This window comes from Falco naumanni, chromosome W (genome assembly GCF_017639655.2).
Source record: "Falco naumanni isolate bFalNau1 chromosome W, bFalNau1.pat, whole genome shotgun sequence".
NCBI lineage: Eukaryota > Metazoa > Chordata > Aves > Falconiformes > Falconidae > Falco > Falco naumanni.
The window spans coordinates 22,958,003-22,970,010 of record NC_054079.1 but is presented as its reverse complement, the minus strand read 5'-3'; the positions used below and the strand labels follow the sequence as shown (position 1 = coordinate 22,970,010).

At 40.4% G+C, this 12,008-nt stretch overlaps 1 protein-coding gene across 1 annotated transcript; it reads left to right on the top strand.

Annotated features, from left to right (window-relative positions):
* Positions 1-13: 13 nt before the first annotated feature.
* Positions 14-11,774, top strand: LOC121080469 (cytoskeleton-associated protein 2-like). The gene is given in 10 exon segments (XM_040578496.1): positions 14-74; positions 2,156-2,243; positions 4,651-4,729; positions 6,208-7,028; positions 8,080-8,266; positions 8,794-8,961; positions 9,470-9,542; positions 10,264-10,657; positions 11,522-11,716; positions 11,718-11,774. Coding segments are annotated over 10 exon segments (2,106 nt in total). The 3' UTR covers positions 11,758-11,774.
* Positions 11,775-12,008: the final 234 nt, after the last annotated feature.

Genomic DNA, 12,008 nt, shown 5'->3' with positions numbered 1-12,008 from the left:
CTCCCATGGCCCTATGGCAGCGAGCTCCGCTCCTTAGCTCTCAGCCAGTCGCAGGTCTGAGCTGGCCTTCCAAGGTAAGGCGGCGGGACGGGCACCGGCGCACGGAGCCCCGAGGGGCCGTGGAAGCGAGGCGCTAGCTGCTGGGGCTGTCTGTCGTTAGCCGCCCCGCGTAGTCCCGAGCAAGGCCGCGGCGGGTGAGGGAGGGGCCGGTGGACAAGGGGAGCTGGCCGCGCCCGTCGGGAAGCGGGAGGCGAGGGCAAGCGCCTCCGGTGGGGTGGGAGGCTGAGCAGGTCTCGGTAGCGGCGCCTGCTGTCGTGGGCTTGACCGGTGCGAGCGGGTCTATGAGACTCCACCTTCCCTTGGCAGGGCTGGGGCTCTCCCCCCGCCCCTGGGCAGGGCTTCTGGCGGGAAGGGCGCCCTTCGTGATAACGAGTTGCTCAAGAGCATCCTATTGAAACAAGGAAATGCTTTGATGTAGATCTGGACTCTTCTGTTTGTTACTTTCTGACCGGTTTGGTTCGTGCGAGCTAAATGAACTGAATTGCTTTGATGGGGCTTTGCCGTTTGGAGCTGGCAAGACCTGAGTTTCTAGAGCAGAGGGTGCTTGGGGGGCTCCAGGACGCAGCACCTCTTTGCAGGTACACTCGCGGGTGGGCCAGCTGGTGCATGCCTCTGCAGAGCAGGTGACACACACTGCCTCTTGAGCTTCCTTTGGCGCGGGATTTGGACAGTTGTGCTAAAAAAGCACTATATCCTGAACGAAACAGCGCTGCAGCAAGCCTAAGTCTCGATCCATTCTGTTGGCTGGCTGTTTCAGGCTTTGGCGTGTCAGTGTTGAGGAAGAACTTGCCTTTTTCAGCTCTCCCATGCTAGGAGGAGGTTCTGAGGACAATTACCCCATTTTGTGGGTTGACAACTTTTTACTACATAGAGTGTGCAATCAAATGCTTAATTCTTTCAGGATTAATGTTCAGGTCCTCAAAAGCAATCATGTTTTAGCAATTTGTACAGTGTGAACTTCAGTAATATAGAAATACCTCAGTGTTGAGGGAGCATGTTGATGAGCCTTGTGGGGATTTCTGAAGTGTGAATAAAGAACAAGGGGCAAGACAAAATATGAAAGATAAAGAGCACATGCAAAGAAATTCAAAAGGGGACTCGAGCCTGCTTAGGAGGAGGCCTAAGTCAGGTTTTATGTGAGTTCATTGAAGGCTTCCACAGCTGAATGAACCTGTCTGTGATGGAGGATGGTGCAATGCCACGAGTTCCTGAATATGATAAAGGAATTGTTGTTCTGAGTCGAAGATAAGGCTTTAACTTCATGCTGTCATATCCCCACTGCATGTCAAACAGTTTAAGACTTGGAGTCTTAACTGTCTAGACTGGCTGCATGGATGCTTGAACTTGCTTTGGGTGGCAGGATCATCTTACCCAGCTGCTTCCAGCAATCCAAGATCACTGCCTCCCAACAGGAATAAAGAAAGGTCTCTGAAAAGATCAACAATGCTGCCTTATGAAGGATATAAGCCTCTGGTGTGCAGTCGGTCAGCGAAAACATGAAAACTAGTATCCTGTTCTGCAATGACTTTCTATATTAAGAAGTGACAGCTGGCTTAAGACCTTTCCATGATCACTTTGTGCTGTTATTAACACTCCCATTGATTCGGCGTTTATGCAAATGCCCAGATGACAACAGAAGAGAAGCAAATGATTTAGCAGATGGTCAGCTGGGTTCACGTGCATGGCGTTTTCCATGTGTGCTAACCTTACCTTGCTACCGTTACAAGTGAAAACTGTGCTTGCTGAACCAACAGCAAGTATGTGAAATGCTGGACAGGCATTCAGAAGGTAGAGGGGTGAGCCTGACTTCTTCCTGTTGCAAAATCATGTTTCTTCTAGCTTAACGCAGCAAAATGGCTATCTTGTACAGCTGTGAGTTTACGTTCAACTGCCCCTTGAATCTAGTCTTTCTCAAGAAATAAGAGAATGTGTAAGACATCATAAGACGTGAAAATTAAAGATTTTTTTTAACCTACAATGTCTATGTTTCATGATGTCCTGATGCTTTTCTAATGTCATTTACTTTTTTCTAAGAAACAGTTTGGCATGATTATTTTAGCTGAAAATGTAATATTATTTTTATTAAACCCACCAGAACAAAGACGATAAAAAGTTGAAGAATACCTATCAAGAAAAAAGACCTTTTCTGGTGTGCCCATTCGAAAAAAGCAGGCATCAATCAGGTAGTATTTCTGCTATGGCTTACATTCTTTAGAAAGCTTTGTCTGTGTTTGGGTGGCTGGTGGGAAAGACAATAGCAGTTCTGGTCGAAAACACCATCCAAAAGGTGATACCACACAGTGAGGCTAGTGACCACACAGATTTCCTGAAGCCCTTTTATTGTCAACAAATACTAAAAGCTTTTGTTAACCACATGCATAATAAATGCAATTAATGAAGTATATTATCTGCTCCTCTAGAGACTGAGACAGAACATAATACCTTCATGACAGAGCTCTTGTTTGAGATGACACTCTGCTGTTTGCCTCTATGACCTTCTTTCCACAAATATGTTTTCCCCCTCTTTCTACTCAGGCTATGCTGCATGTGTTTGTTCACAATCCACTTGATCTAGCTTCATTGTGCTTTCATAGTTAGTAATTCACTATTTTGTGCTAAAAGCAAACAAACTAATAAAACACAACCTGTGTGGTGGCCAGCACGTCGGCATGATGTTCTGTAAACAGAAGGTGGGCACCTATCCATCGGCTGGTGCTTCTTTTTATTGACTTGTATTTAAATCTTCCTGCTGTTGTCTAAAGTCTGGACATATACTGTAAGACCTTCTAATAAGCAGCAGAAATCTCTAGAGAAGACAGTGGTGTAAAGGAGCGCAGAAGGTTCTAGCTCTAATGTTAGTTCATGGTGTATCAATGTCTTTGCAAATTGTAAATTTCAGTCTGAAATTTATTCCAATCTACATAGGAAGTCTTGTTTGCTATTCTGTATACTTGAGGTGGCGTGGTCCCATGTTCAGTAGCACAGAACTACTTGGTAGTACAAATCTAACTGAACAATGACCTTTGAATATAAAATACACATAAATTACAAGGATGAATATAATCTGCCAAAAGACTTACTCTGTAGTAGGAAAAGGCAAGTGCTTTCATGTTTTAGAAAGCTATCTTGTGTTAGAAAAATCAGTGCCAACTATTTTCATTACAGCAATACTCTTAATTTAGCATTTGTTTTACTTTATTTTCCTTGCTTTCAGTTTCTTCTCTAGCAATTATATTCCAGGACTTTTCATAGTCTTCAGTTAACTCATTATTTAGAGACATCATGTATGTGGGTATGACTAATACTTTTATTTTGCAGATATTGTGAAGCTGTTACTGTTGTAATAGCTTTTTGTGAAGCTTTTACTTTTATGAAGCCATTACTGTTCCACACTGACTACCTGAAAGTGGGCTGTAGCAAGCTGGGTGTCAGTCTCTTTTTCCCAAGTAACAAGCGATAAGATGATAGGAAACAACCTCAAGTTCCACCAGGGGAGGTTTAGATTGCGTATTAGAAAAATTTTCTTCACTGAAAGAGTGGTCAAGCATTGAAACAGGCTGCATGGGGAAGTAGTCGAGTGACCATCCCTGGAGGTATTTAAAAGACATGTAGATATGATGCTTAGGAACATGGTTTAGTGTTGGGTTTATAGTTGAACTCTGTATTAAAGGTCTGTTCCAACCAAAATTATTCTGTGATTCTATAACTTCTGATCAGTTCCCTTAACGTGTGTTCTCTATCGGGTGGCGCAGAAGTGACAGCAAGATGCATGTGTTCTGCAGTACTTCAAAGTCACTAATTCTTTTTCTTTATTTTCATTCATGTACCCTCATTTTCAGCTTGGCTGGTTTCCAGAATGTCATCTGATGGAAAGTTATCAGTTGCTAACTGAAACGTTAATTTTCAGTCACATGCAGTAGTGCCACATGTTTCATATTATGCATTGTAAAGCGCCTGAGGAAGGATTTGGATTTGTAACTTCAAGCTGAGGATATTTTTCTTCTTAGCTGTCAATATATTTTCCTAGTTTCTAGGAGACAATACTGGTCTTGGTGGTTTTGTTACTCATTGGGTAGTCTGATGCCAGCTGTGGTGCCTGACTGCAGGTTTTGGAACCTGTCAGTGTGCTAGGAGCTACGTATCCTTGTTCAGACTTGCCTCAAACAGCCTGGCCCCTGATGATTGCAGTAGCCAAGCTTCAGCTTGTTGTGCTGCTCCCCCTTCTCCCTCAATTGCAGCATTTAGAAACTTGACCTTGTGGCAGATGCATCAGGCCAGACAGGCTGGTGCTCGTCCTTAAACATGAGAATGGTACCTGCAGTATATAAGGTCTATTCTCTTTTCTCCCTCTGTTAGACAGCTCGTTATGGTGTAAGAAGGGATGTTTTGCAGCCTGAGCCCTGCTCAGTGGTTGCTTAGCCATTTATTTTTTCTGGAGGAAGAGTACAAACTGAAATGAAGTGCTTCAGCATGAGTTTAGCCTGCAGACTACCACCTGGACCATGTGAACTTATTCTAAAAATAATTCATTTGTTACATTGTAGGATGATTTAAGATGATGTGGGTTTTTTGTTTTTTTTTTTTTTTTAGCAGTAGCAGAACTAGGAGCGCAACTAGCAATAAACTGCAAGACAAAACACAGCTCTCAAGTTCTCCAAAGCCGGAAATGGTAAGTTTTTGACTGATAATTACATACTGATGGCACTCTGTTTCTGTGGCTACAACATTCCACTCACTTAAAGCTAATTTAAGTTCTACAACTTCCAAAGCATGAGAAGTTTGCAGGTGCAGAGGTGCAGTTTTAACAAACTGTTCAGTGACTGCTTATTATATGCTTTTTGGAGAGCTGTCGCATTACTATGTGTAATGGACCATATTGATATTAAGTTTGTACCTGACTGGAGAGGGCATTAAAGAGGATACCGTTATTGCTGAAACAATGATTAAATTTTAACAACTCTTCTTGAGACTCTCAGAACTTTTTGGATATATTTTCAGTCTTTGGGGAATTTATTTATAATCTGAGCAAGGTCTTCTGTCAGAGTAGAGAATTCTTGTATTGTGCTCTGTTACTTGGAAAACAGTAGTGGAGGGGGAAAATTCCAAAAGGGAGAACAAACTTTATTTAGGAATTTCCTGAAAGGAGATACTTTGGTCTGTGTTAATGTCTCATGTGATTTTTAAAGTTAAACTACATAGCTTCCTGAAATAACAGCCCTTGTACTCAAGCTCTAGTTATTGGCTTGGTCAAATCTTAACTTCTAAGCCTGAATGACAAACCAGGAAATGAGATGTGGTATAATTTTCTTACTGTTCAAGGGCATCTTTCTTGAAGGAGAAGTGTCAATTTCTGCAGACTTTCATGTGTCACTTGCATGTCTTTTTCCTGCATTTGGATCTTTCACTATTCCATGAGCTGCTGCTTGGAAAATGCTGCCTTAGTTGCTGTAGAGTATCTTCTTTGGAGGAAAAGACTAGGGCTCGCTCCTTGTAGCCTCTAGGCTAGGGTTATGCTGAGAACATATGGCTGAGAGTTTTCAGGGAGTAGTAAGGCTACATAAAACCCATGTGTCTAATCTTAACTACAGCATTCTAGAGCTCATTAGTAAGAAAATTCTCCTTCTGGTACCATGTCCTAATGCCCTAATTAAAGGATTTACTTACTACCTTGCATTAGCAGGGTATCCAAACTAAGCAGAGGAATGGTGTTGCCATTAAGTGATGGGGTATACAAACTGAGATACTGCTTTTGTCTATATATAGCCTAAAGCAAGTTTCTACCTTATGACTCTTCTTAGAAATTGATTTTTGGCAGTTAAAAGTCAGCAATTACTTTGAGAGTTTTCTTTCTATAAGAAGAGTGTAGGCCTCGGGTTAGGCTGCCTCACTTCCAAGGTACAGTTTACAGAATTCACATAAAAAAAATCAAGTAAGGATTGTTTAATGAGAGCTGACAAATACTCTGTTCAGTGTGTGTGTGTGTACACACCCCCACACACACCCCTTTTGTATTTTGTAGTTACCTTTAAGTGCCATTTACTGTTAATCACTTTAGTCCTGTAAATAAGTGAAACCTTCTTTGTGGAAAAAGTAACATGCAGCATGAATGTCCTTCTAATATGTTTGTGGATATGTTTTTGACTTCAGGAAAACAAAGGGAATGCTAATAAACTGTCATGGGACCAATCAAGTGGTCTGAGTGGAAAAAAAAGTGTTATTTTAAACTCTTCCACAACCACACTGACAAATTCCATCTCGGGAATGAACTATAATGAAGATCATGCTTCCAAGGATGAAGTTACTGAAATAAAATTTCAGCATGTGTCACTTAACAAGCCTGTCTTGCAAATGAAAAGCATAAAAGAGAAGCAGTCAGTTGAAGAAAACCCAAATTCAGGTATCGGCCTACCAAAGAAACCAGTGCTTGGTGTGTATCGTGGCAAAGTTATCCAATCCAAGGTAAACTCCTTCCAAAAAGCACCAAAAAGTGAGGGGGAAAAGAGCTCTTTGCCAGACAAGAAGTTTCTTCCTCCTGCCACCAAACCAGCAGCAACATCTTTGCTGATCAGCAGCCGTAACGTAGTCTTGAAGACCATCAAAGTCACAAACAACCCTAATTCTGTAAAAGCAGGTTATGTCCTCCCACTTCAGAGCAAACCATCTAACAAAGCTGCTATTAACTCCCAGTCCACTCTGAAGGAATGGCAACTGACATCTGTTGTAGCACCCAAGAAAGTAACAGAAAATACGATTCATGGAAGGGTTGCACAGCCACTGAAGGCTGCTTCTAACAATTCTGACCACAGGATACTAAGAGTGAAGAAATGCACAAGTTCTTGTGAAGATGCAAGAACAGAAGCTCCAGCAAAACCAGTTTCTGTTGTTCCTGGTACAAAGTCAGGACAGAATTTGAAAACTAATGGCAATAGAATATCTCTTCTACCAAAAATCTCAGGAGAAGAGAGAAGGTACTGAATTACTGACTATTGTAGCTTGATCTTGGGAGGTATTTAGACCTTTTTTCCAATAATGTCTATTTTGATCTATTTCTTGCTGTAGATGTGCTGAAAAATGACATCTGAGTGTTTTAACTTGATGCCCAAGGGCAGTAGACTGAAACTGTAGACTTAGTCTGAATCATGATTTCTCAGTATTAATTACAGCAGCTCCTCAGGTTTACAGCTTGTCCTGTGCAGTTATAAATAGAAAATATATATTGCTTGTGGTCCCTGATTATTAGGCGAAGTGTTGTGACAGCCTTAAGCATGACAGATAATTCTTGAAGTGAATTGCACATGCACGCCACTGCTTAAAAAAAAAACAAAACCACAAACAAAACAAAACTGATACAGAATGTATATAGAATTGACCGTGTTTATGGACTGAAGGAGAGCACTTGTCAATGACATTATATGGTTGTTCTGGCCTGCTCTCCATGCTTTGTGTCTTTAGAGATAGCTTTTAGTTTTCTGGTTTGAAGTGGGATTAGGGAAGAGGTGGTACATATGAATAAATCGGAAGCATTTTCTACCCCTTCTTGGAAAAAAAAAAAAAAAAGTCTGTAGCTGAAGTCTCTTGGTGCTGCTGAAAAGGGAGAGATTAAAGTGAAAGGGTGGTCAAGCATTGGAACAGGCTGCCCAGGGAGGTGGTAGAATCACCAACCCTAGAAGTGTTTAAAAAAAAACACATAGATGCGGTGCTTGATGACGTGGTTTAGTGGTGAACTTGGCAGTCCTGGGTTAACGGTTTGACTGCATGATCTCAAAGGTCTTTTCCAACCTAAATGATTCTATGTTTCTATGAAAGCATTCTGACCTGATAGATACCTACAGCGTAAGTGATATGCATGGTTCTGAAATATCCATGCAGGTCTAAATGGCAGCTGTATCCTTTTTAGAATTAAAGGGATAGGACTCAAGGACAATCTGGAAAGTATTTGTATGACTTACCCTAGTTAGTTTCAGTCAATGTAAAAAATAAAATATCTGTCATGTCAGCTAATAATATTTTTAAATGCAGAGCTTGTCTGGATGAATGGAGGGCATCTAGAGGAAAAGTGTTGAAGAGACCTCCTATACATATGCAGCTGGGACCCAAGTCTAAAAGTAAAGAACAAGGGTTCTCTTCTGGTGAATCTTTAGAGAACGTATTCCATAATGAAAAGGTCAACAGGACTCTTGCAGAATGTCTGAAATTAACTGAACAGGTAGGTATTCAGTCCCTTGCCTAGCAAGTTCTAATGATATAGATCCCTACAACATGCAAGTCCTATAGGCATGCTGGACTTGTGAACCAGATGCAGGGCACTAATTGCTCCCCAAGTTAGCAAAAAGCTACAATATTGCCTGACACCTGAAGGAATTAGTTCTCACTGAAGAGTCACCAATTTACTGAACTACCCAATAAGATTAGGCAATAATGGTAACATAATAAAGTAGAAAAGCTCTAATGTAATGAGGGTAGTATGAAATAATTAATCTAAAATAAGTTTGCATTTGCAGAAACTTGCCTAGAGTTCTGACAAAGTCTGGTTTAAGTAGTTTTGAAGATGTCTATGCATTCTACTATCCCTTCCACTTACAAGACTGTAGAAATAATTTCCATTTGGAAGAATAGGTGAATGACAATTCTACTAAAGAAAGAAAAAATACTTGCTTTTTAGTTCAAAACCAGCTAAAATATAGCACCTCACTGTTCACTGCATTTGAATCTCTGCACTTGTGTTGACTTTAGGGATGTCAAAGTGATGAAGTATGTGCCATGTTGGAAGATATGGCACAGAGCACTCCTGGGGCTAAAAAGCTTGTAAAATATTGGATCTGCTGTATACATCTTGAACAGATGGGCCCTCTTGAAAAGGTCATTGCTGTCTATGAGGAGGCCATTTTGGCAGGGGCAATGGTAAGCAGCTTGTCTTGAAGTTTAAGATTAATAAATATAAAGGCATGTAAGTATGGTATATCTGATTTTATTAAATACTTTTATAGTAGGAGAGCCATGTAACCTATGTGAACATTAAAAAGTTGGATTTGGTTTGCTCTGTAACTACTGTAGATACTACTTTCAAGAAGAAAGATTTAGGATCATCAAAACAGCATATGATGCTCTGCCTAGAGGAAATTAAGGACTGAGAATTCTAGTGCCACTAGAAACCCAAAACAGAACTTAAGTTCATCAATAAATGTAAAATTAATTCCTGTACTTTAATATCAGCAAGGTTTCAGGACATCAAATAAATACAGCCTTAGTGCATCAAATACAGGATTCACTTGTGTCCTGACTTGTGTCTGAACATTAAATAAGCATCATGTGTTCTGTACCACTTTCCCTGTAAATGTTATACCAAATAAGCTGAAATGATGATTAATTTTGGAGTTGTTTTTCTAAAACAATGCAACCTTTTTTCCAGCCTAAAGATGAACTACGACACACACTAATAAATATTATAAAAAATACTGGAAGCCTCTTTGAGCCTGAGGATGGTAAGTCCAAGCGTGCTCTATTCTAGCTAAATATCTGATTTGACAGGCAATGCAAGCTGACTGTTTAAACCATTTATGCCTGTAAAATTCTGTTTCATGGAAACTTCTCTGTGATCATTTTTTACTCAGTTGTCTTTGGTTTACAAGGTTGTCTTCAATCTACTTCAACTGTGGGCATGTTAAAATGAGTACTGGAGATGCTTGCGTGTTTGGAGTTTCTACTTCAGCTCTGTCAAAGCAATGTTGTCCAGCTATTTTAGCCTGACAGTCAAAGAGTAAATAAACATTCTTGCTAGCTAAAAATCAGTTGCCTCTTTGACACATAAACTCCTTTACCAGCAGATGCATGGTTGTGTTATGGCATAGTGTCAATTAAAGGTGGTAAATCTTCCAATTTTGGAAGCAAAGTAGCCATATACACTCCTGTTCAATATAACATAATCTGCCAAGTATTTAATCCCAACTGAATTAAATACTTGCTCAGAGCTGCTGTGCATGGGAATGAAGAGAATGACTTCTTGGGATGTACTTACCCTGAGTTCTCAGGTTTCAGGTTCTTGAAGGCCACTAAAATTATTAGTAATTTAAATTGCTGTGGCTCAGACTCAGTACATGCTTAACTTTCTCATGTAAAGTTTTAAGATTTCAGATCTCTCAAACATTAACTTATATTTTGCTGTAACTAACCACAGCTGTACTTTTTTTAATACTTCAATTTTAGGGGGAGCTGTGGTAGAATCTGGTTTACGTGAGGTAGTGGAAGTCAGTGGAAGTTTAGGTTCAGGAGCATCGGAGCAGGTTCAGGAGGCCTCTAAGGATCTCTGCTCTGATGACCAAAAAGCAGAGAGTGATGACACTAAGGCAGAGGCTAGCAGTGAGATGATCAAAACCAAAGAAATGGATTCAGACTTGAAACCAAGAGAAGACATTTTGCCAAAAAAGAATAAAAAGCAGAAGACTAAAGAAGGTACAAAAAAGAAAGGAAAATGTGGAACAGAAGAGCAGAATGAAGATTGGGCTACATCTTTTACCCCATCAGTTAATTCTCCTGAGAAAGAGAATGGCACATCTTATTTCATGAGGTACAATCAATCTACCACACCATGCTTGGGAAGGTAAGATCACTTCAGGTAACTGGAAAGTTTGCAGTGTCTGGGGCAACACTAATGTTTGTGTCCTGTTGACACAAGGAGGCACTGCATTTGTGAAAACCTTGTTAAAAGCTCTCAAGAACTTAACTTTTTAGTATTGCTTCCTGTTCCTTCAGAAGGAAGTATTTTTAAATAAAGTCCTCTATTTACTCAAACTGTTTTGCTTTTTGAATGCCTTAGTCCAGAGTAATCTAATCTCTTTGAGGCAGAGACATAGATTCCAGATTTAGGATCCCTTCCCACAGCCCATGTGGCAGTAGCAGTGCTACACTGAGCTAGACAAAGTAGGTGTCTCCAGCCATCCCCTTTTCAAATGTAGATGTGGTTGTATGTCCTACAACACAGAAGCAAACAAGATGTAACTGTCCTGTAAAGATTATCTTAATTGTTTCCTGAGGCAAAATTCTGGTTAGTAATCTCGGGACAAAACAGATAACATTTAAATTCTTTTTTGCCACAAAGTGTCTTTTAAGATAGCAGATTTAAAGTTGTGCTCAGCCTTGGCATCTGATGAAGCTGGACTCTTGGCAGCTGTCTGCTATGCCTCATAGCAGGAAGAACACTCCCCAGGTGGAATGGGGGGAAATCTTCCTCTTTTTAATACATTCTTCAAATTGAAGTATTTTGTCCAAGAAGAAATGTATATCTAGTTTTAACTGTATGAAAGGACCTGTTTTCAGTTTCCTTTGGCTATGAGGATGGGGGAGAGTTGAACGGGAATCACGACTTACTGTTTCTGCTAGATGCTACAGAGGTAACTTGTATGATGGTGTGCCTATGTTTAGTGATTTTTTTTTTATATATATATATATTTTTATATATACTAAGGGTGAAGATGCACCATAAGGCACATGACTCCAGTGCTAAAGACCTGAAAATTGTAACCCCTTTGCGATGTTCTAAACGCATTCGGGAGAAGATGCACAAGCTGTTGGATACTGTTAAGGATCAAGATCCATGTGTGTCTTCATTTGAACAGCTAGGAGAATTGGAATAAGAAGCCACTGCATTTATCCACAGACAGCAATGCACTCAAAGAAATAAGTGCTGAAGTAGAAAAGTAAAATGTAGCATTACATTACATTGGAATAGTTCAAAGCTGTGACGGGGAGGTTTAGGCTGGGCGTTAGGAAGCATTTCTTTGCTGAGAGGGCGTTCAAACACTAGAACAGGCTTTCTTGGTGCACCAAGCCTGTTAGCATCTAAGAGGCATTTGGACAGTACCCTTAATGTTTTAACTTTTGGTCAGCCCTAAAATGGTCAGGCAGTTGGACTAGATGGTCGTTGTGACGTGCAGAATTAAACTTTGTAACTC